Here is a 26691-nt window from a genome sequence, read left to right as displayed (position 1 = left end):
AGTAGTTGATACAAAGTTGGGGTCTAAATACATAATGATCAGTGGACCTCTCAGGATACCAACTCTGTAAATTAATGAATTCCTAATTTTTGAAATGTTCCCTGTAGCGTTTATAATAATCTTAAAATAAAACTACATAAATATTTGGAACCAGGGGAAAATGCCAAGAAGAATCATAATGATGTGCCTCAGAACTTAATTGTATCTAATTATATTATGTGCACTTAACAGAAGTTGTAACATTGTAATAATCAGGGCTATAAACTACATAATACTCTATGTGCGCACTACAGGTCAAGGTTGTAACATACAGCAATTAACATCACAAACAAATCTCTTAGACATACCAACCTTTCTAATGACATAAGTTATAAATAACTCCACAGTGACCTGAAATGGGATTACCTGGCTATGTTTAAAAAAACTGCTGCTGCAGAATGAATTATCAATAAATTGTCACGTATATAGTAACCGGAGATATAACATAAAAAAGGCAGTTCTGAATTTTTATACAAAAAAACACTCCCACACCATGTTCCAACAAAGAGACAGAAACAAATAACAGTAATAATAAGGATTTAAAAAAATCCTGATAAAGTGGATTACACTAAACAAAAACACTTGACTTGTCTATTGTTTCTCTTTTCATTTAATTGAAGTTGAAATAATATTTACATTTTAAAACTTAAAATTTGGTACTGGGTGAAGTCAGTACAAAATCCATCATTTTACTCACCTGGGACCTTTAAGGATCTTAAATTAAGAAGTTTCTTATTTAAGTCTCCTGGACAAAACCATGTTACAATGCAAGGGGTGCAAATTAGTTTTCTGTTTTGCACATAAGTTAAATACTGATTGTTTTTTCATGTAGCACACAAATATCAACTTTAAATTTCAGTGTACAAATAAGCTATCAAGTATTTGTGTGCTACATGAAAAAACAATCAGTATTTAACTTATGTGCAAAACAGAAAACTAATTTGCACCCCTTGCATTGTATCCCAGAGTCTCCAACAGTTCCACACTTCTCTGCTGTATCGTAAAACTACTGTTTCAGACAGGCAGTGGTATTGCTTATGTCACCAATGGACAGTGTACCTTTGATCCACACTGGTAAGTTCACAGGGGAGGGGTTTTGACAACACCGCTGCCAGTTTGGAACAGATATGTGGTGTACGTGTACAGCAGAGCGATGTGCAACATTTATTACTTTTTGGTAGACCCATTGTATTGGTGGGGGGGGGGGGGGGGGAAGCCACTGTGTATACTTTCAATGCTAAATTATAAATCTTTGGTGGAGTTGTTATATTTACGATTTCAGCATTTCTGTCTATTTTTAGTCGCTAATGTTATTTTTTTTTACGTCCTTTATAATCCTCCCTGCCCCCACTGTGTCTTATCTTAGCTGTTTGTAGCTCAATTATCTACACTACATTTTTCTGCAGTTATAACTGTGTTTCTAGGGGGTTTTCCTTGTCTAAGTATTTTCATTGTTGCATCATTACCCCATTGTCTATTTCCTTATCTCTTTTCTGCCTCATATCTGTAGGCCGGTTTTTTTCTGTAAATTTTATCTAGTGCCTGGAGGAATGTAATTGCAGCACTATTAATATAAGGTGGGGATCTCGTACTTGCAACAACATGGGGATAATCAGTGTCTGTAGTTGGTGCTCATAGCCAGCCTTCCTCTTGACAAATACAAATATGCAGACAATATTATCATTAGTTGACACTAAGCAATTATAGAAAAATATACTGTACATTCATGACTTTCTGCTATTAGAATCACTTATTCTTAGCACTTCCTTTTTAGAAGGGTAGTCTTGATATTCAATGCATCGGGATTACTGTGACTAGTGAATACAGGATCCCAAGACTAAGAATACTTTAAACATTGATGTGCAGAATTTCTGTTTCTAAATTATAAAATGTTTATAACATTTAATTTACTCCTTTTCAAAAGCTCTCTGTTTGGTAAACAAAAATGGCTGCCAGACACAAACATCTGCTCTCAGCGTGTCATGTGATGGCAGAAAGGGGAGAAGCAGGATGTCACCGTGCAGATAGAGCTCAGAGGAGAGTTCCAAAGCCTATCCACTCAATGCACAATGGTTATCATTTCTGCCTCACAATACTGGGGTCATGAGTTTGATTCCTGACTATGGCCTTATCTGTGAGGCATTTGTATATTCACCCTGTGTTTGCGTGGGTTTCCTCCGGGTGCTTCTGGTAGGTTAATTGGCTGTTGACAAACATTTATCCAAGTGTGTATGTGTTAGGGAATTTTGACTGTAAGCTTGGGGGTGGGAGGGAACATCCACTAATGAGAATGACATATAGATAAACTATAATAATAAAAATGTGACTGTGGTTGCCATGGTAGTCCAGAATAATACATTATTAATAACAGTCTAAAGAAAAAAAACAAGGGAAAATGGTAAATGACAACATTTTTCTTATAGCCTCCCACAATGATTTATTTTTAAAAAAACGCAGCTGATTTTTTTATGGGTTTGCGGTTTTAATTTTCATCACATGAGCAACAATTCAAACAGCATTAGATAATATAAACAATGGCAAGTAAAATTAACCATTTAATGACTGTCATGGCCTTATTAATGGGCCAGTCTTTAGCATTTTACTATTAACTGTTCTATGAGCCAATGATAGTAACTCTGTCACAGACACATCTTCTTTTCTCCATCTTTAAAAGGACATTCACAAATGTACAGTAGTAGATAAGTGTCTCATATTATGGACATTTATAAACAATGATTTGAGTTGAGGTTAAGTAACTAAATTGTTGTGACAGGTCAAGCAAAATGGCCACTGAACTCCATTTTATTGTTCTTGTACTTTTATTGTGTGTATTATGAAATGCTAGAGTAACCAAGGAAAAGCCCAGGTATGTCTATATATATATATATATATATATCAGCTACGCCCGCGGTTCCCAAAGTGTGCTCCGCGGCTCCCAAGAGTCCCGCGGTGCTGTCACAGGGGTGCCGTGGCCAGGAACATTAAAAAAACAAACAAAAAAACCAAAAACTTACTATTTCGGCGGCACCCGGGACCCAGCATCCTCCTCCCTCCTCGCTTCTCACGTGATGACATCACGCCCGACATTCAGTGACAAGCGGCAGGAGAGAGGATGCTGGGTCCCGGGCACCGCCGAATTGGTAAGAAAACAAACAGCCAGAAAAAATAGAAGAAAGAAGGTCAAATATTGTAGGTAAAAGAAATGGAGGGGAATGGTGATAGGAAACAGCAATGGAGGGGAAAAAGAATGAAGGTGGTTATAGAGCGAGAATTCAGAGGGGGCAGAGCGAGGATGCAGAGGGGGCAGAGTTAGGATGCACAGGGGGCAGAGCTAGGATGCACAGGGGGCAGAGCTAGGATGCACAGGGGGCAGAGCTAGGATGCAGAGGGCGCAGAGCGACTGGATGCAGAGGGGCAGAGCGACTGGATGCAGAGGGGCAGAGCGAGTGAATGCAGAGGGGCACAGAGTGTGTGGATGAAGGGGGCACAGAGTGTGTGGATGAAGGGGGCACAGAGTGTGTGAATGAAGGGGGCACAGAGTGTGTGGAGTTGAAGGAGGACACAGAGTGTGTGGAGATGAAGGAGGGCACAGAGTGTGTGGAGATTATGGAGGGCACAGTGCGTGGATGAAGGGGGCTCAGTGTCTGTGGAAGAAGGGGGAACAGTGTGTGGATGAAGGGGCACAGTGTGAGTTAACTGTAAATTATTCTTTGACAGAAATATAATTGAAAAAATTATATAAAAATATTCTTTTCCCTTGGATTTATGTGTATTATTTTTGTATACAACTAAATAAGTATCTCTATCCTGACCTAAATACTTATTACGTTTTTTTGACTACTTATAAAACGGGACTGCTCGGTAATTATTTTGGAGGGGTGCCTTGAAAAAAATATTGGAGACTCTAAGGGTGCCGCGAACTGCAAAAGTCTGGGAACCATTAAGCTAGGCATTGCCCCAGTGCTAACTGCGCATGTACTGGAAAGTCACATGTAACTTCACTGCTTTGCACTTGCGTAGAATAAGTGAAACTGCTACTCATAGTTTTACCAGTAAGAAGTTCTTAATTCTGTTTATACCGTATATGTTAGTAATATCCTGCACCCTTAGTTTCCTTTCTATAAAAGCTGGTTTTGCTATGACACAAGTTGCATTGTCCTGGACCGTCAGTAATGGTGGCAGTCATTTGTATATCAAGCTTGAGAGAGGGGGAGAGAGAGAGTGGGGCCCTGGATAATTGCTGATTAAACATACTACTAAGAGAACTATCAAAGCTAAGTATATGATTACCGTATTATATTTTTACTTGTTTGCAATAAAAGATTGATATTTGAACCTTGTGGTCACGACTCCAGCCTGCAAGAACCTGTAAAACGTTTCACCGCAAACACTTGTTTTCAGTCAAAAACAAGAACATACATTTAATTCACCTGCTTGACATTTATTATACATTTATTTCATACATTCTGTTTTAAGATATTTTTTTTCTTAAGACATATCATATTTTTATTAACCACTTCAATTTTCTGTTCAGAAAATTCCCAGCTATATTGTAGGGACAGCCATGGGACATGGATATAGTATAGTAACTAATTGGCATGCTTTACTTTTGTTTTGGGTTCCAAATACAATAAAAGGGTTCTAAAATCCTTTTCTCACTCATCAAGAGTGTCAGGAATTTTAACTATAGGAAATAAAGAAGAATTACCTTTCCAATTGCAAAAACCAAAATTAGTAAGCAACTGTGGATAGAAAATGACTAACTTAAATCACGGCTGGCTATAGTAAATCAGACATATTTTCTAGATGACTTCTGCCACAATCTTTGTTTATTTGATATTAAGACTTTCAGTTATTAAGCAAAATAGGTATCCCAAGAAGCAAAATAAATGCATCCCACCTACATATATCGTGCCATGCTTTCTATTGCATTATTACTTACAGAAGCCAGTCTACAGCGATGATGAGAGTGACATCCTCAGCTGGCAGCCCCACTGCGCTCAGAACGATCACCATGGTAACCAGACCAGCCTGAGGTACACCAGCAGCTCCCACACTGGCTGCCGTGGCTGTGACACTGTAAACCATACAACAAACATTAGCAAGGGAAACAAATCCTATTCCTTTCTACATTTTACAGGGTCTTGAATGACAGTTTTATTTTGAATGACTTATTTTAAAATGTAATGAATACAGACCGCATAAAAGAACAAATGAAAGGATGTACAGTACATGTACATCGAAGGCGTGATGCAAGTTAGTAAGTTAGATAAAATAAAACACAAAACTCTTTATGTGGATAGTAAATTGCATAAAATTCTCTATATTCAAAATGTTGTATTTTGCCATTATTTTCACCCCTCTCCTTCTAAAAGTGACACTGTCATCCATATTGGGGGAATGTATATTTAAATATAGATTTTAGGATTATATAATTGTTAAGAAGTCCTTGATGATGACATTTTGTCCTTATAAGCATGTCGAGTCAGCTAGGTAGGCAGCTAGGTACGCACTACAGACAATTTCTCCCAATGTGACATCCCGATCAGCATGCCGACTCCTGTGTACACGATTGTACACAATTTACCTTCAGATCTGTGCTCTTCATCTGTCATAACCATCTGCTGAAAAGATCGTGACTTTGTAAACTCTATAGAGATCTGCTTACATTGCTGGTAGTGAGTGCATACAAACTTCAGAATTTTCCAGACATCGTTCCATTGTTTGTAGAGATGTTTAGTACAGTTATAAAACCAAATGAAGCGATACGATGTGCTTTGGTACGATAAAACATGATTGTGGGAGCGTACACACTAATGCAATATCAGACCTAACAGCATACTTGCCAACATTGGTAAGTAGTGCTCCGGGAGATCAGGGGGAAGGACTAGGCGAATCACGTCATTTGGTCTCGCCCCCTACACTGACATCACACTTTATAGCCTATTACAGCAGGGGGCTGGGACAAGATGACTTGCAAATCACATCCTAAGCTTCCCCCCGCCACTTAACTAATAAAAGGCCTGGAACCGAAAGTTTGCCCTGCTCTCCTGGGATAAACTACTGTATGCCTTACAGTAGTTTATCGTGTGATTAGCACGATAATCGGGTGAAAAACCTATAGTGTGTACCCAGCTTTTCTAATGCAAAATCACAGTTAATAATTCAGTGTAAAAAATAAAAGTTTGCCATAAAACAAAAGTAAAATAATGAGAGATTGAAGAAATGCTCGCACCTGATTGTGACAATCTGACCAACATCCAGGTTCATGTCATTTAGCTGTGCAATGAATACTGCTGCCACTGCCTCATACAGAGCTGTGCCATCCATATTGATTGTGGCTCCCACTGGCAAAACAAATCTTGTTATCCTCTTGTCCACCCGGTTGTTCTCTTCAGCACAGCGGAAAGTTACTGGCAAAGTTGCTGAGCTGAACAAAAAAATAAATTAAAGCACAATTTTAACAAATAATTATATATATATATATATTACACTGCAAAGTTATTTTCTACTGTTATCTTTTCATAAGACATGTTGTAAATGGCAAAGAGCAAAACGCACTATAGGAGGTAAATTTATCAGGCTGCAGGTTTGAAAAAGTGTAGATTTTGCCTATAGCAATCAATCAGATTCTAGTTATCATTTATTTCATACTTGCCAACTTCTTAAATCTGTACTCCGGGAGATTGGAGTCAGGGGTGGGCTGGCCCGGGGGGCAGGGGGGCATCGGGCCGCTCGGTTTCAGCGCTGTTAGGGCCGGTCATTGGACGCGTCTGCATCGTGTGTCATGTGATGCGGCCGCCTGTGTGCCCCCTGGGTTGTACTATGCCAGCCCGCGCCTGATTGGAGTACAGATCATGTGACAAAGGGTAGGAGGGGGTGTGATGACGTAATTACGTCACTATAGCCCCTCCCCAACGATAAAATACAAAAATTCACGGTATTGACTAGCAGGGGGGGGGGGGCTTAATGACGCGACTAAGCCCCCCCTCCTGCTATTCAATGCTGTAAATTTCTGCATTTTACAGGGCCTGTGAGGTTTGTGTACCCTTCTGGGAGAGTAGGCAAGTATGATTTATTTAATACATTCTACAAAATGACAGCTAGAATCTGATTGGTTGCTATAGGCAACATCTCCACTTTTTCAAACCCGCAGCTTGATAAATTTACACCTAAGGATAAATAAAAACATCAAACAATTTATGTGCCTCTGCTCACTATGTGTGTGCATATATATACATTTCATTTTTACAGATCACATGAGCATCTCAAAAAGAGACTGACGGTGGGATGCTTATGAATGAAATCCTGCATAGATATGTGGATCATAGTTTACTGTGGGGCAGTATACATAGTGTGAATCATATGTGCCTTTATATTTGCTGAATCACCTTTTAAAGCTAAGGAATAAACATATATATATATATTTTTACCTTGAGGATATCATGAGAGCTGTAAGAAGGGCCTGCGCCATGCCCATTGCAAAGCGGAAAGGATTCTTCCTTACTATTATAAGGTAAATCAGTGGCAAAATAACAATGGAATGGATGGCGAGTCTGAAAGAGAAATCATCCCATTAAAACCTGCTGTCCAAGCATTAGCTCAGTTATTACTTACTATTGAAACTGCGTGTAGACAATTACTTAAGGATATTTAAATGGATAAAGACATTGAGCTTGATTTATGAAATGGCCTCAAATCACAGGCACAAGTTGCGTTCTCTAAAAAAAGCCACAATTGTGGCCATATGCAAAGTTGCAACTATCACACTATATACATATAGGACTGTAACTATAGTATATGCACCTAGCATATGCCAGGCGTACGTTATATAGACGTATGCACATGTTTATAGCCATTTGTTTGCTTCTCAATTTTCATATTTGATATTAGGCTTTGCTAAAACTTCAAAAACCTCACTAATACTGGAGAAACAACTCCCTATCTTGCATATGTGAGACAATAATTGCTTAAACAGGCACACAAAAGAGTAATATATGCACATGCAAAAAAGAAAGTATATATCAGTGTTGGTGGAGCCATCGCAAGCCAATCACAAGAGGTTCACTATGGCTGGCGACCATCATCATCATCATCATCTGCTATTTGCACCTGCCCTTGACCACCCGCAAAAATGATATCTTATATATATGCGCCTGTGTCCCGGTCTGCATCAGTTCACAATTGTACTTCCATGCCCTCACTGTACTCGTCCTATGATAAAACACCCCTTCCCTTCCCTATCCGTCCTCTTCTGGAGCAAGGGGGCATAAGTGTCATAATCACATAAATCTGCGGTCATTTTTCTGGGCATTTGTCAGAGCAATTTCATACAAAAAACGCCAAGCAAACTGGTTTAGTGCTCACTCTGCATCAGCCTCATCCTATCTATTGTGCCTACTTGGTACAGTATAAGACAACAAAAAAGTATTGATTCTGTACACACACTGGTTATTTAAATATAAAGTAAAAACAAACAACCAATTAGTATTAGGATTTGTTCGCACTGAAGCAAGTTAGACAATGAAAACAAATGTTTAATTAGTTGTGATAAGATTTTGCAGATTTGCATTTTTGTTAATATATAACCACTATAATCTCTATAAAAACCAGCATTTAAAATATTTTAATCGCTGTATATAAACGCCCATTTGTCACACAATGGATGCAGCTATTTTGTAGCCTGAGCCAGTATTATAAGAGTATACAACTGCAAAATGGTAACCTTTGACACTATCAGAGTCATTTGTGATTAAATAAAAATCTAGATTTGTAGCAATATGCTGCACTGCCCCTTTTGTATTATATGGTTCAAAAATATAGTGCATGATATTGGCAGGATTTTTGGTCTTTTGTGATTGTTTGTAGAAGCATAAACTCAACCTAATGTCCGCTCACACTGATCAAAGGTTCTAGTACCCACATGCACACTATGATGTTGAGACTGGAACTGCAATCCAATGTTCTCAGATTTTAAAGAATTCCTGGTAGCAAACTCTAAACATACAGGGTCATCCTATAGTTTAGGAATTGTTAATCAGTTGTTTCCATTGCATTAAGGAAGCTGATCTCTGTCCTTTCTCTGTAAGTAAAATAACCTTGCAGGGATAAAACAAGTAATTTCAGAGGTATTCTCTGATATTTTTCGGACACAGTTTGATCTATAAAGTCAAGAAAGCACAAGGGCTGGTACCTCTTGCCCCCCAAAGACCCAGCTTATCGTTTACAACTTAGCTCATTCACTCCTGACCTGTGAACTTTTCTATAACATATGCAGTTGGAGAGAAGTGTGCTTTGCTCCATATGCAGTCTCCTTTCTCTGTTGGTCCTCTAGTGCCAACTGGTGCAGGGGCAGATGATTAATGACATCAGTATCCTGCTGCTGTATGACCCTATGACTCTAACTGCATTCTATAACTGTTACAACTGCTGCAGCCATTAATCCTGCTGTTGTTCATGTTTTCAAATAAACCAAACACTTGGACAAGTTTAACACTCTGTGGACTAACATCCCCATCCAGACTGCTGACACCTTGCAGACACCAAAGGGTTCTGCCAATCTATGTAACAGAGAGCCCCGAATGCGGTAAGGAAAGACTGCCCACCTTCTAGGCCCCTCAAAGTATCCCCGGTTAGTGTTGGCATGGAAGAGGTTCAAAGAACTTAAGATAAAATACCATTCATAAATGTCTTGTCAATGTGAGCAGTGTCCTTTATGATTCTCAATTAGTAATACTATTCAGTCAAGTGTGTTCAGTGATACTTTATGTACCCACACTCCTAAGTATTTAAACTTATTAACTACCTGAAGTTGGAAGACATAAGAGTCATATTCTGCACCAGCAGAGGACATATTTTGACAGATTTTCACTTGAAAGCCAGAGAACATTTAATCAACTTTAGCAGTACATCCAGTGCATTGCGTGGGCTAGTACAACATAAGATTAGGTCCAGACCTCTCTGGAGCCCAGTGAGTGCATCCCAACCTTTCCCTACTTGCCAGGGAAATTGGATGCCAGTTGCTTTAATACCCCAGACCTTCGGGAGACTACAAAGCTCTACAGCAGGGGTAGGCAACCCCCGGCACGCGTGCCAGGCATGGCACTTGGACCACTTCTTTCTGGCACTCTGGAGCTCTGCAGCTGCCTTACTAAAGCAGCCAAAGATAGTCGAAACGCAACAGTTCCATTTTGATAATCTTCGGCTGTTTTAATGAAGCAGCTCCATGGTTCCCATGTGGAACGAATGATGTGTGGATGTGCGTGCTGAGTCTCCAGAGAGTAAGTATGAGGCATAATATAAACTTGAGGCACAACTTTGTGGCACAATATAAACTGGGGGCACATCTATGCTGCATAACATGAATGTTTATTTGTTGGTCTCTCTACTATTAGCATTACCATAATATTAGCATGATAAAATAAGAAATATATATATATATATATATATATATATATATATATATATATATATATGAAAACAGGGATACTCTGCACTCTCCAAACACATAATTAATGCTATATCAAGTACTGTTCTATATTAAAAACAGGGAATGTTAGTTCCATATATTGCAATATATGTTTAAGCTGACCAACTGACGCCAAAGTCTTCCCATTCTATATTCTATATATACACATACACACACACACACACACACACACACACACACACACACACACACACACACACACAAACGTATATATATATACATACACACACACATACAACTAGCACTCCTGGGCTTGAAAATATTTTTTCTGGCACACTGATAGAAAAAGGTTGCCAAGCCCTGTTCTACAGAAACACGTTCAAATATAATATCATAAGACAGAAAGCAAAACACTTTCGCTCTGTGTGATCATTTTTTGGTGTTGTAAATGGCCAACACTATTTTTTTTATATTGTACAGTACACTAATCCCAATATTTATATTATTTTGTATAAGGGAAAAGAGTTACCACTTCAGCTACTGTACAGGTAGCAGTTTGGGCATATCCAGTTCTAATAAATCACAGATAACAGTTCCTGCTTAAAATATGCAAGATAAAGCCAGTAAAAAAGCTAAAGTAGAAATAAAAACTTTTAAGGTTAATGTAAGGGATCAAACACATGGGTATTTTCAAGTACTACTAGTTAAAAATAATTGCCAAAACCTACAATTTGTCATCCTAATTGTGATGTATTGTTAGTGCATACACAGCACTCTAAAACCAGATCTCTAAAGTATTCATCACTGTGATCAAATATGTCATGAAAAGCGCTTCATAAATGATGTTAAATAAGCATTCTCACAGATCTCCATTATCTCTTCAATACGAATTTAACGCTTCTGAGTGGTGCCATCAGTGTCAAAATTGATGCAAAACAAATTGAATGCTTGTCAAAATGTGTCTCTGTTCATATTTTTGACATTTCAGCATCATAGTGTGTTTACTGTGATTTCATATTGTGCAGTGAATGTCTAATACAAATGTCTGTATGTACCACACCAAAGTTTAACATTTGGTATGATGTATTACATGTCCATTGTGCGTGCTGTACACATATTTTGCTCATTATAAATTCATTTTCCTTTTGAAAATGTCTGTAAGTGTGAAAAAAAATGTTTAAAAAAATGATGTTTTTATACACACAGTAACGTATAAGTGGGTTTCCCAATGTCTATGGCCAAGTAAAAGTTGATCATTGCCTCACTGCAGAAAACGGCATCTTACTTACAGTATTGTATAGAAATGTATATCATATATTCCATATTGTCTATCAGTATAGTATAAAAATGTATATCATACATTCCATATTGTCTATCAGTATAGTATAAAAATGTATATCATACATTCCATATTGTCTATCAGTATAGTATAAAAATGTATATCATACATTCCATATTGTCTATCAGTGAACATCAGTAAGATAGATGTACTCCATTAGAGTCTAACTGAAAGTACAAGATAAAACACCCTATTTACAATTAGATAACCAGTAACAGAAGGGACGTACAAGAAATGGAGCAGCAAGCTTTTCTAAAAAACATTTTAATCTTCTTCTGGTCCAGTGGTCATGGACTTTCTTGGGCCTATTTGTGTTTGTAAAAAGCTAAATTATTTTATGCAATTTTTGCATTATATGTTTAATGACCTTTAGAATAGGTCACTATTATTTCAGCTCCAGACCATAATCCAGATCCACACACCTTGGATTTTACAGTAGACAGGCATTAATTTCTTTCTATTTTGCTTCCAACCTAGGTGATGCTAATAGTAGCCTTCTTCTGTTCCATTAACTTCATCACAGTATCCACAGGCTTCCATGATCCTCCAATGTTATTCTATATATCGGTTTACCCCAAGTTTCTTACCACACTTTCCCTATATAACATAATCAACTGATATTATTCCCTTTCATTCTACTCACTCTTCCTACCCTGTTATGTTTCCTCCTTTCCTATAGGATACAAGCTCTCACTAGTAGGCCCCTCTTTTCTTGTGTTCACCTTCTACTACTGCTTCACACTCTGTACCTCTAGGCCTGCTTCCCCAGTCCTTGTTTTCTTGAGCTCACGTCTACCTCACATTGGGCATTACTGCCACTCTTACTAACTGTCCTGTAAATAACTTGACCTGCATTACCAAGTTATCTGTGTGTAACCTGTTAAGTAGTAGATGTCTGGTCTTTCTATAATTATGTTTAGATTAATAATGAATTATATAATATCTTATGGATCGTTGCTGTCTGTGTACTGTGTACTACAGTAAGTTTCTTGTACGTCGCTGCAGCCCATATAAATAAAAGATAATAATCATAATAAATCTTCTCTCATCATCATCATCACCATTTATTTATATAGCGCCACTGATTCCGCAGCGCTGTACATTCACATCTGTCCCTGCCCCACTGGAGCTCACAGTCTAAATTCCCTAACACACACTCACACACAGACAGACAGAGAGGGAGACAGACAGACAGGTAGAGACTAGGGTCAATTTTTTTTATAGTAGCCAATTAACCTACTAGTATGTTTTTGGAGTGTGGGAGGAAACCGGAGCACCCGGAGGAAACCCATGCAAACACAGGGAGAACATACAAACTCCACACAGATAAGGCCATGGTTGGGAATTGAACTCATGACCCCAGTACTGTGAGGCAGAAGTGCTACCACTACGCCACCGTGCTGCCCCTGCTTCTCTTTGTCCCAATTATTTAAAAGCTACTGTTGCAGTTATCCATTGGACAAAAAGGCAAATACGTACCCACTGATTACTGTCGCCATATAGAGCCCAAGCTTGCGGAAGATTTCCCAGTCATTAACTTCAATTATTTTCCCGGCAATCAAAAACATTATACCAAGGGGCATGTACCTAAAATGATTTAAAGTAGTATATTAAGTATTTGGCTTCAAGGAAGAAATACATTAACAAAAGATAACATTGACAAGACACAGTACACTAGTACAGTAGTACAGTAAACAGCTTATGTAGGGTTTATGTTCTATTACCAAAAAGGAAAGGTTTGCAGGAAGAAACTATAGTGAGCATTGGTATTTTGATGCTCAGTCAATGTTTTGAAAAACAAATGCATGGTTATCCTTTTATCATTACATACGCAGTGTAAAGCCTACAGTAATAACAAGGTGGGGTTCTTAAGTCCACAGTTCATGGACTATAAAGAGCACTAGGACTGTTATAGCAGAAAAAGCCTGTACTTTACGTCTCTGAAAACTTTATGCCGACCAGCTACTTTTCTCCAATTTTTCCCCCTGTATTTCATTCATTGTAATACATTTGATTGTAGTTTTATATATTGGGAAGGTGGTATATTTTTATTTGTGGCAATCTCTTCTCTATCATCACACTGTCTGCCTACCCCACTACTATTTATTTTATTTAGTAATACATTTCCTTCTTCTCCTGTACTGTATTCTGTTAAGTACCTCCTGACACTACCCCTCCTGTACTCAGTAAACTGGTAATGACCGACGCAATTTGTTAATTATGGAGGCTATGGCTAAGCAAGTGGGATGACCAATGTTCCAACCAACAGCTTGTGGATTTTTTTCCAGGTGCTGCTGAATAAGAAACCCTTTCCCATGGAAAGCCCCATCGCCCATCAGCTGTTAAAAGACTTTGTGAATGAGTTGGGCAGCATGCAGTCAGAGAATGGGGTAAAATACATAGGCAGGATCCTGGCAACTGTTAATCCTGGAGACCAGCCAGGCCCATGAAACGTAGAGACAGAGAAGTCATCAGCACTCCAGCTACGGGGATGAAGAGTATCTGGGGTGGGAGACAAGTGGACAGCTCAAGCCTGCATAGCTCATTCCCTATGTCAGGTGTACCCATATCATTAAATGCACCAAGATATTTTCTTATTACAATGCTAACATAAAATACATGCTTAATAGAATGTTTAAATTAAGAATTGAATTATTGACATGTCAGTACTTACCACATGATGATCTGAACTATGTGCATAGTTGCATCATTCAGTGCATTGAAAAAATCCACTAGAACTTGTCCCTTTTCTCCCATTTTTCCGATAACAATTCCAAACACAAGACAAAACACAATGAGGCCCAAGACATTGACTCCATCAGTGTAGATGCCAACAAGTTTGAATTCCTTTGTTTTGTTCTGTAGGTACATTAAGAAATTTTAGGAAACAGCAAATCTCCAATAATGCACTAAATAAGTGAATAACGTTCACTACACACTAAAACATCACACGCATCACTCTTTGTCAGTGTATGTTTCACTTGTATTGCCTGCTTTCTGGGGGCAACATAGGTGAAACAAATCTGCCCCTTTTCTGTTTGTATCTCTTCATCTCTTGTCTAACCCCCTCTTGCCTTCCCCTCATAATTTCTTGTCTGCCCCATCATTCCTGCCCTCCCTTTAATTGATCTGCAATATCAAAGGAGGTAAATAAAAAATAGCCCTGCATAGCATATATAGAGCATATGGAGCAGTGTTTCTCAACTCCAGTCCTCAGGACCCACTAACAGTGCAGGATTACCAGGTGACCAGTGAAATTATTATACCACCTGCTACACTGTGTCAGTCAGTAATGAATACACCTGTGCTCCAGCAAGGAGATATGGAAAACATGTACTGCTAGGGGGTCCTGAGGACTGGAGTTAAGAAACACTGATATAGAGGCTCACAGCAAGAGACCCTTGTGCTTCATTGTAACTGCTTCTACCCCTGGTGTTACACCACTGCAATTTGCTCTAAAGATTATCAGTGCTCTCTACAGTTAAATTGTCAAGTATGCAGCATACAGTCAATAACACTGTATAGTACATGTTACTAAAGAGAACTAAAAAAAAAAAATATTACATGTGACACATTGCAGGCTGGTAGGTTTCTGTTTGTTCAATATTACTAAACTCATTTCTATGTCTATGCCATTATTTTCTGAAACAAGGAAAGTTGAAAAACTACACAACACCTCCTGATCTGTCGAAAACAGGTCTAAAGTGTCATTCTTCTCAACGCTGCTGTTTTCCTTTGGCGGTAACAGCTCTTCACGTTTGGTCTTGAACTGTAATAAAGAATTTTGAATATAAACATTCTTACTAAAAAATATATAAACCACCACAAATGAATTGGTACTTAGTACAGTTGCTTTCAGAAGCCTATTCCGCTATCAATGGAGGTAGAGGTAACAGAACTCTATGGTAGACAATTATTAACTGAAGCAAAATATATGTTTTTTTGTGCAAATTTGGCTACTTGTCCTCCATGTGTATATACAAACACAAGCCACAATTAAGTTTTTTAATGTACAGTCAATCATGCAGAAGCTTTGAGTGACAGATTGCGGGATTGTGGTCATAGGAATGAATATGTTTACAAAAGTAATTAAGTACTTCCTGTTTCCACTTTTGGACAGCCACCTTAAATAAATATATCTTTTCATTTGTAAACTAAAATACTGTTTGTTGGAGCAGAAGTATATTAGACGTATGTTTATAAACACATTGGTCCTTTTAAATATTTTCATGACCCTATGCACATATATAACTACCTGTCTAGAGTGCTACTGGATGGTGCAAGAGATTTGTCATTAAAAATCAGGCGCGGGCTGGGAGAGGGAAGCCCGAGGGGCACACAGGCGGCCGCATCACATGACAGGGGACGCGGCCGCATCCCCTGTCATGTGATGGGGCCGCCTGTGTGCTTACGCGGCCGCATCTGATGTCATCAGATGCGGCCGCGGGGGAAAGTGTTGTATTTTGCATCCGGGGGATGGCCGGCCGGTCTACCCCCCGGCCCGAGTAGAGGTCTGACCGAGCGGCCCGAGGGGCCGCTGCCCCCCTGCCCCCCGGGCCAGCCCGCCCCTGTTGAAAATAATGGGCAGTAATCATGATCACTGCCTCATCAGAGGGTGCCACACCACTTCCTTGTGCAGAGTGGGAATGACCATGCGACCCTCTGCAAGCTGAGGGAGCCCACTAAAAATGCACCCTCTCCAACTTTATCTCATCTTAATAATCTTGCTCTGGCAACTTAAATCTCACTTTTTTTACTGCTCAGTCAAACATACCGGTGCATCTGCTGTGTACTTTGCAAGAACGGCCCTTCACTCTGCCCAAATCATCCCCATGGCTGCTCCTACACAAATGCTATCATCTTGTGCCATAAACCTATGCGCTTTGGCAGAACATCTAAGCACACTTGAACAAATTGCGTCACATAGCACTACCAAAGAGGATTTTGTGCTGCAGATCATAAATGAGGTCCTATGTATCTAACAACTAATCCTCCCTAAAATACCTCCCCAATTGGCCCCTTGTGGTTGATTACAATATATCGGAACGATAAACAACTCGGCTCAGCGTTGTTAAGGAAGCTCATTTGGATTACATTATTTTGAATATTATATGACACAAGCAATAACATAAAATAAATATAATTGATCTACAACCCAAAGAACAATAATAATCTTGGACTGCAATGATTTACATAGGAATGTCAACAAATGAAGGATGTTGTCTTACCTGTTGGAAGCATGCCTGGACAATATTTTCTGGGAACATGTTTCTAAGGGACAAGTGAAGATATAGTCAAAATAACATTCACTTTATGTTATAAACTACTGTTTCAATAGATACCTAATAAAATGCAAAAGTGTCCACACCACCTATTGTTTTATGTGATATTCTATGAAGAAGAATAGTCTGAAATAATGTAAACATTTGCTAAGCTATGTGCACTTATAGCAGTATACTCTATTGTCTTGTACAAAAAGGACATATCACAATACACAGATAAATGACAAATAACACGAGTTTAGAAAAGAAATAAAAATAGCACCAACATAACACTTAATAATTTTAAGGTTTTCAAAGGTGTGATTGAGGGCAACAAATTGTACTTCTGCTAACAAAAACAAGGCAAATTATTTATTTTTTTTCAACAAAAACATGACGGGCCTGATTCATTAAGGAAAGTAAGAAAAAATGTTTTCTCCTGGACAAAACCATGTTACAATGCAAGGGGTGCATATTAGTTTATTATTTTGCACATAATTTATATACTGACTGTTTTTTCATGTAGGACACAAGTACTTGATAGCTTTAGGTTTACACTGAAATTTAAAGTTGATCTAGGACCTGCCCTACCCTAATTATAAATCTGTCCCCACATTTTAAATTTACATCCGCCAATGCGACATGGTTTTGATCAGGGGCAAAGTTACTCATTTTTTTTTCTTTCCTTTCCTTAATGAATCAAGACCTACATGTTCTCTATAGTAATAACTTTATTTTACACATCCCTATCCATTCACAAATAAGTGAAAATCTGGGAAATTGAGACGACAGAAGTAATGTTGAATAAATAGTGGTGGACTTTCTGTGATCACTTGTACCACAGTTGACCTGTTAATGATTACTGATGAAACATTTGTTTAAATTTGAAACTATGTGTACTACTTCCTTTCCTTTCCCCTACAGAATCCTTTTCAAACTCCTCACCCTCACCTACAATGCTGTCTCCCACTCCACTGCCCCTTACATCTCCAACCTCCTCTTCACCCACACCCCACCACGTTCCCTACGTTCGGCTAATGACCATCGCCTCTCCTCCACGCTGCTCACCTCATCCCACTGCAGAATTCAAGATTTCTCCCGGGCTGCCCCCCTCCACTGGAACGACCTCCCACGCTCCATCCGACTGTCCCCTAATTTGTGCACTTTCAAACGGGCACTTAAAACTCACCTCTTCTTCAAAGCCTACCAGCCATCCAGTTAACCTGCTCTCCATGCCTGACTCAATCACCTCTCTTCCCCTACCCTGCTACTCGCTTCTAATGCAATTGATCCCCTATATCTCCCCATTGTGCCTCCTGTCTGTTTCTCCTCCCTTTAGGATGTAAGCTCTCACGAACAAGGCCCTCATCCCTCCTGTCTCTCTACCTATTCTTCTGCTCCAACCTCAATGTGTAAGCTATGTTTGGAGCTTTGAAGTCCTGGTATTTTTGTTTATTGTTCTGTATGGTTCTACCCTGTATGATCCACTGTCAGACAGACAGTGGATCATACTGTTCATACTGTTGTCTTCGTTACCAAGTGTAAAAACAGATGAGGAAGATAAAAGGAGTCATTTCTAGATGTGGATAACATTGCTACAATTGCAAAATTGTGTGTGTGAAGGGGGGGAGGGGGGTTAGCAGACATCTTAATATAACAGCTTTCGCTGTTAGTCATCAATGGTTATCTCCATCTGTCAAGGTCATCTAGTTCAGTGATATCTCTTGATGGTACAGATAACAATCTTTCAAAAAATGATACTTTTTTTTACAGGTAGTAAATGAGTACACAGACTTTATGGCACAAAGTATCTTATTTTCCAAGTAAAGGTAATTTAAGTTGGACATTGCATATGATCACTAGAAGAAAATGTCCTCAAAAATTATTACAGTGTTTTCAGGTAATTTTAAAATATTTACCTTAAAACAATTTAAATTGCTTTTTAACTAATGATCATAAAACACCTTCTGAAGCGTTAAGGTATTATGATAGGAAGAAGTCACTCCGCAAAATAAAGATTTTCAGCTGACAGATGAAACTGAATTGCAGCAATAAACCTCTATGATGTGTGATACCTTAGTTACATGCCATGTACTTGTGGTCATTAGGCCCCTTATAACTAGGGGTGTGCACCGGGCACTTTTAGTGTTTTGTGTTTTGGGTTTTGGGCTCTGATTAGCTTGAGGTTTTGGGTTCTGATTTGTTTTGCCAAAACACCTGACGAAAGGTTTTGGTTCTGATTTAGGGTTTTGGGTTCTGATTTATTTTTAAAAAAGCATAAAAAGGGTAAAAATCAAGTTTTTTGTTTATTTTTCACTCCTGCTCTATTATTAACCTCAATAACATTCAATAACAATCATTTCCACTAATTTCCAGTCTATTCGGAACACCTCACACCTCACAATATTGATTTTAGGTACAATATTTGATTTTTTGCTACAGCAGCAACAGTGAACGTAGTTTGGAATTGCAGTACCTATTTTTGGGTACAGCAGCAACAGTGAATGTAGTTTAATATCTGATATGCATCTATGTGGACTGCGTAGTGGAGTGGCCCCGGTACCCAATTTGGTACCGGGCCCACAATATATCACCCTCAACTGGTCTGAATTCCACTGCACATATGGTTGCTCCTACATCCTCTGCAGCATATAGAGGGTGTAGTTTGAGCGCGTCACTACCTCTTGTTTTTGACGACCATGGTACAGAGCATTCATCATTAAGATCCCATCAAGTATGTCAAAGACAGACAGCATCGAAGTGTTATTTGTTGACTTTGTGAACAAAAAAACTGTTCCTGTTGCAAATCTTCGTGCAATGAAGAGTGACTTTTTCATTTAAAGGCTCAAGCTTTCAAGTGTAGTGTTTATAACATCATTACACCAACAGGTAAAAATCCTTTTAATTGGGATAATGGAGCCACAAAGGAAATTGCACATATGTAATGCCCGCACAATGTTACTGGCGTTGGCTGACATCACAAATCCCCAGGAGAGTATAAGTGGGTTAAGCCACTGAGAGATTATTTTCCTCAATTTCTGGACTGATGCACCACTGGACTCAGCAATGACTTTTTTGATTTTTTTTAAATATTTTTTTAAAAGGATTTTTGTAGAATTTTTCTTTTTTTTTTCTTTTTATGGAAGAATTTTTAGTACTTTTAAAATAAATATGCACTTAGCAGAACAAAGCACAGGACAAAGGCATCGCTGGACTCAGCAAGGACAGAGCACTGGCAAAAGCACCACTGGACTCAGCAGGACAGAGCACTGGACTGATGCACCACTGGACTCAGCAAGGACAGAGCACTGGACTGATGCATCACTGGACTCAGCAAGGACAGAGCACTGGACTGATGCACCACTGGACTCAGCAAGGACAGAGCACTGGACTGATGCACCACTGGACTCAGCAAGGACAGAGCACTGCCAAAAGCACCACTGGACTCAGCAGGACACAGTACAGCACAGCACAGCACAGCACGAGAAATAGCAGGACAGAGGACCACCTAACACACCCTCCCTCTTCCCTGATCAATGCCCGAGTGAAGATGGCGGTGGCAAGCTGGGAATTTAAAGGTTCCGAGTATCGCGAGATCCGACGACGGGATTATGACTCAGAGCCTCGTTTTAAGTTTCGGAATCGGCGGGAATACCTGGACAGTGCTCGGATCTGACTCAGATCCGCAATGTTCGGGGGGGCTCGGATTCCAGGAATCCGAGTGCGCTCATCCTTACTTATAACTGGAGTTACAAATTGTGCTTTTACAAGCATTTTTTTTATACTTTCAACAGCATTTAAACAGGTAAATGGATGGAACCTATTGGTTCCAAAGCCACCGTACTGTGTTGATTAACACCACATGTCAAAAGAGATTGGCATAATGTATCACTTGTGTCTGCTTAATGCCACAGGGTAAACAGTCTATCACAACAGAAAACAGCGCTGATGACTGATAAACACAATCAATATACAACCATCCGTGGGTAATAAATGTATATAAACACTTTATTAAAAAATGAACCATAAAATATACAACACTGGCCAGTGGATAACAACTTGACATATAAAAAAATCAGATCAACCGACTGTGTTAACCATCAATAAGGCTGATGAACCATCGAATCAATCACTCCTAAAGAGAACCAGCTAAATGTCCCACATCGTATAGATACTATTGTCCAATGACCCCGTAGAAGGTCATGAAGTGGAGCTTCAAAATGAGTGTGGCCACACTGGTGGTGGAAAGTATACGTCACCGCGATGATGGTGAACCCCACTTCAATGCTTCTTACACATGTAGTATGGAGGAGAATATGCCATAAATGCCACAATGAGAAAACCGCCACTCCTGAATGGAAATCAAAGTCGCTAAACTGCTTGAGCAGAAAGCGCAATACAGACCTGGTCCGATACTTAGTCCTGTATTGTGGTCTGTATGCGCACGCACCTCATACCCAGAACGAACTCCGGGACCTCCGTGGTAAATATGTAGGTGAAGGCAGCAATCCGTGTAAGTAGTGGAATAGCAGCTAACACAATCGTGGCACCAAATGTATAGCGATAATATGGCTCAAAAAAGGCAACCTCCAAGAATCCACTAAGGATATGAGCTGGGTCTATCAGTTCTATTTAAAATTGCTGTTATTTTATTAATAGGACCTCTTTATCTGTATATAATCAGAATCCAAACAATATTACTCTGTCTGTGATGTCATTTTTGATTATTGAATTGACTTAAAATATGAGAAGTCTTTGACTTTGGATACCAGTGAAATGTAACAAGATGCATTTTCAAATACACAAAAAAGTGTGGGAAGTTAGAGTGACCTTTACATGTAATAATAAAGGATAGACATAAATTTAAACTTGCAAGATAGACGCATTTGGTGTATTGTGTCTATTTCATTGTTTTAAGCCCCCAAAAGTTTTAAACTTATTTTTCAGTATAAAAGAGGGGTACACACCCTGGGCCTGATTCAGCAAGGCATGTATTTGCTGACTTTGCGTATAGTACTCAAATTCAATAGACATGCGCCAGTAATGCAGCCCTTTCTGCTCGGTCTCGAACGCACATGAACATTTACTATAGCCTACGATTTCGGGGAGTGAACAGGGCGGGGAAGGGGCATTTTGCCAAAGTCACTGTACAGTAAGGGTGTGCCAAACTCAATTGTACACAGCCACGTCCGAATCCAGCTCTGGCCATCTCAAAGTTACTTATTTTTCTACGACATCTTTTGCTCCAGCTGCAGGGCTAGTCTTAGTCCTGGTCAGTAGTATTAATAGTCTTGTATGCATGATATAACATGTGTTTGTAATCAGGAGCAACTGTAAAATGTATTTAATGCTCAGTAGACATTAAGAACATCCTAATAAATGTATATTATAGGGGGAAAAATAGAAAGAAAACACTTTTTTTACTGTTTTGTCACTAATGCATATATTACTGGTGACATTGATTCTACATATTTTTTTCCTGTGCATTGTTTTGCAAATGCATAATACACATAGGTATTGGACGTATCTGCAGTGTCCTGTGTAGTAGAGCACTACAGACCTACACCCAAATTCAACAGGGCAGATATCTTCAGATCCATTCCTTGTTGAATTTAGGAGTACGCAAAGTCGATTTACATGCCTTTTTCAAGAAATGCATGTTGTATGATGAATCGGGCCATCCATTTTGTTTCTCTGCTGTTGTTGAACAACCATGTATATATAATCAGTGGATTAGGATAATGAATGTCAGAATATGAAAACATATTTAACTTTAGTTTGATTTTAGCTGAGAAACATTTCACAACAACACTCTCCAACGTTTGAAGAGGAACATCTAAAAGAAAACTAGGTTGTATAAGAAAAATAATCTACCCACAACATATTTATACTAAAGGTTGTTGTTGAGTGCCCCATTTAAAAGTAAAATGTATAACACCTTAGCTGTAGTGGAAGTTTGGCAGAAAATAGGTGAGTATTTAGCATTTAGTGTAAGCAGGGGCGCACGCAGGGGGGGTTTCTGGGTCTCCAGAAACCCCTCCCCTCTGCTAAAGAAGTGCCCCTACATAGTGGCACTGTACTATACAGCAGCCGTAGCACTGTCAATAAAGCGTCCGTGACGGTGCTGTATTGTACACAGCATCGCCGTGGACGCTTCTTTGACAGCACCGCGGCTGCTGTATAGTACAGTGCTGCCGAAACAGAGCTGCTGCACATGCGCGGGCGCATGCGCAGCACCTCTCTCGCTTTTTTTGGGGGTGGGGGGGGGGAAATCCTACGTGCGGCCCTGGTAAGGATTATTTTTGTTTTTAAAGTTCAGTTTATTCTAAAACAAATAGTAAATAGGATTTATCAGTAAACAAAATTGGCTAAACCAAGAATGCATTAAGCTTATTTGTTCCTTCAGATAATATTGTTAAGACTAGAGATTACATTATCTAATCGTTTAATAATCCTGGAAGATTTCCATGCAAATCACACGTTGTTTATTCAGAACTATTTAACAAAGTATTTCAAAATTAAACTCTCCAATTTTTAACAGCTCCATACATTTGATCAGCAGATCTAAGGCTAGGTACACACTAGTGTTTTCAGGCAATCACCTGGCCCGATATTGCATTAGTGTGTACACTTAGACGGTGAACAATAGTTGTTCCAAAGCACCGACCATCGCTTGCTTTGATTGTTCAGCAGAACTATAAGTCACGTTCAGCTATGGAATGACATTCTTCCAATTCTGCAGTGTGTATCCATGATCAGGATCTCCATAGAGTTTACAGAGTCATGATCTTTTCAGCCGATTGTTATGACAGTTGAAGAGCACTGATATGAGGGTAAATCTTTTAAAGCATATATGTAAATCGGCATGCTGATCGGGATTGTTTTGTTTTCAGTCGTTAGAAAAAACTTTATAGATAACACTTAGGTTGGAGAATTCTGTAGTGTGTACCCAGCCTAAGGCAGCTCCCACAAAGGTAAAAAATAAATGTAAAAAGTAAAATAATCTAGCTGTAGTTCTGGTATCCTGGATGCTGTAAAACTAAAACAACCCCATCCACCTGATGAGTGCCTATTCTGATTATTTTAAGTTGCAGTTCACTCTATCACTTGTTTAGTAAGCTACCCATGTGATTAGAGGCAAGATTACTTTGGGATTCTACATGCAGCCCTCTGCCTATGACATGCCCCCTCTGCCACATAATCTCCCTGATGTCAGTAAGTTGGAAATCCACAGAGAAAATCACTGTGGAACTTGCAGCAGACATACATCAAGCAAATTTGAAATTATAGTTGTCTGAGCTCTCCCATCCCCCAAACTTGCCATTTGAATACAATAGAACAACTACTGTTTTTATGTTTTTAAACGTTGCTACACTTTGCAAAACAGTTGACCATTAGACAGCAGAATTGGGCATATGAGTAGAAAATTAATGGTTATTTCCTATAAATAATGTAAATAAGTACCATTTGCATAATTACGCATGACTTAAAATACTGTTCACCTCACCTTAACAAGTCCAGCAGTGCATCAACTGTAGTAACTTCTGGCGTGCTCCCTGTCCTGTCAATGTCGTCAGCATTTTGAGATACTCCTGGTTTGATGCTCACCACCAATACAATTCCTGTATTAGAACAATATTATTTAATTGCAGCGTTCTGCATACGCACCTTCAATCATATAGAACATTTGTAGACAATAAGCTTAAAAGGAAGACACATGTTGATTCAAGCAGCATAACCCTCCAGACCATAAGTATATTTTTATAGATTCCTTTAGGATGCCAGAACCTAAATACTTTTTTTTATATTACTAAGAGCAAACAATTATATACTGGGCATTATATACAGGGCTCCTTTCATATTTCGGCTGTGCCCTTTAACAGAAATATTTTGAATGTTAGAACATATATTTTGGTGCACATAGGAAAGAAATTGCTTGTCACATGGAGCACAACATTTTGTTTTGATATAACTACAGAAAGCTGATAAGACTTAATTTATAGTTGACGTTTAATATGTACATTTTCACTATTCTATGTAATGTTTTCAGCAAGAAATTCTGTATTCAAAACAACTGAAAAATTAATGATACCATACATATGTGCAAGATCTTTTTTCAGCATATTTCTAAATAACTGGTGCAGAAATTTAATTGGATTTCTGCTATTCCTTCCCAATGTGCCCAAGTATAATGGCTTTCAGCTTAGATTAAAGATGGAAGCTGACACAGAGGAAGATTTGTGTACACACCTGTTCCCCCCTGGAACATTATAAGCATGATTTACTAAAATAAGTAAAACAGTGCTAGCGTTATAGCAACATTTAATATGATTTTATTAGTCAAACTTGTAGTAGAATTCTCAAAGCTTATTACTGATTGATTGCTATGAGTTACTGTAACTTTACATCATGATAGTTAATTACCTAGTATGTGTGCTATCAAATATGCATGCTTATTATTCATTTTTTCTGCTTTTTGGGTGCTTTTGACTAAGATCAGAGCACCTGCTGCATTCATTCTACTAAATTGGAGACAACACAGATTTAAGAGAGGAAGTGAATGGGAATAAAACAACCTGCAGCCAATCAGATCATTAGATTATTAATAGTAGGATAGAGTAGTTTAGCTCTGCTGGTTTGATGTGAGAGTGGAAGAGTATGAGCGTCTAAACGGTAAGAGCACAGAGTGGTAATGTCAATTTGATGTGGGAAGGTTGTGGTGATAAATACACCTCTTTAATAGTTAATTCAACCTACTTGCTAACACTTTACATTATATTACTAACATTTTTTTTCAGTATTAGTACATTGAGGTCATATATTGCTGCAAACTTTGGAATTCCAATGAAATGTACATGCCAGAGAATCCTACCACAAGTTATCCTCAATTAGTGTTTCAAATGAACAAAGTCTGAAGTCTTATGATGATGGTGTGGCAACGATGCAGTCAGATCACACTAGCATATATATCATACATATGCATATTATTATATTATGTGCTAAAGACAACACATGAAACAATAAAACATAGTTACCTAGAATAACAGCTATTACAGTCGTGCAGAAATAGTACACAACAGCCCGCAGACCGATTTTCCCAGATACACTGGAATCCAAGGCAGCAACACCTGAGAATATAAAGATATATATTATGATCATCCCACTATGATATTATATGATACAATGGCTGTTTTTAACAATACCCACTCTTAAAGATTTCATTTTGGTTTGAGAAGATGATACAATCCTGTAAGTTGCAGCAATGGTAATGTAGTGCAAGTTATCTCTGTAACATCTGTTGTATTGATGGTATATGAGTTATATACACTATTTATAACAAGTAAGGTTTATGTTATGTTTGTCTGTTTTGTAGCAAAATAATATTTGTAAGAAATCTTACAGGGCAATACCCTTTCTTTCTTTGGCACTTGTTTTCCTAAATCTTCCCATATATGCGGGAATGGAGCTTCTTTATGCACTTCGGCAAGAGGAAGGTATACATAAATTCACTTTATAGCGATATCTGTCAAGCAATGAATGAAATGGTATTGCTCTGCAAGTCTGTAGAGAGGACAGAAAACAATAAATTTGAAATGTATTTGTAAAAAATATAAAATGAGTCA

General features: G+C 38.6%; 1 protein-coding gene across 1 annotated transcript in view; it reads right to left on the bottom strand.

Moving 5' to 3' along the window:
• SLC1A1 (solute carrier family 1 member 1) overlaps positions 1–26691 on the bottom strand; it is a 72338-nt gene that overhangs the window by 2896 nt on the left and 42751 nt on the right. The window contains exons 3-11 of the mRNA XM_075209061.1: positions 26104–26196; positions 24576–24690; positions 17036–17078; positions 15484–15576; positions 14482–14666; positions 13287–13394; positions 7473–7595; positions 6275–6469; positions 4982–5116 (exon numbers count right to left, since the gene is read on the bottom strand). Coding sequence (XP_075065162.1) covers positions 4982–5116; positions 6275–6469; positions 7473–7595; positions 13287–13394; positions 14482–14666; positions 15484–15576; positions 17036–17078; positions 24576–24690; positions 26104–26196 — 1090 coding nt within the window. The remainder of the gene's footprint in view (positions 1–4981; positions 5117–6274; positions 6470–7472; positions 7596–13286; positions 13395–14481; positions 14667–15483; positions 15577–17035; positions 17079–24575; positions 24691–26103; positions 26197–26691) is intronic.

The sequence above is a fragment of the Mixophyes fleayi genome, chromosome 1 (genome assembly GCF_038048845.1).
Source record: "Mixophyes fleayi isolate aMixFle1 chromosome 1, aMixFle1.hap1, whole genome shotgun sequence".
NCBI lineage: Eukaryota > Metazoa > Chordata > Amphibia > Anura > Limnodynastidae > Mixophyes > Mixophyes fleayi.
The sequence above is the reverse complement of the archived record's forward strand: the minus strand, read 5'-3'. Positions and strand labels throughout refer to the sequence as shown.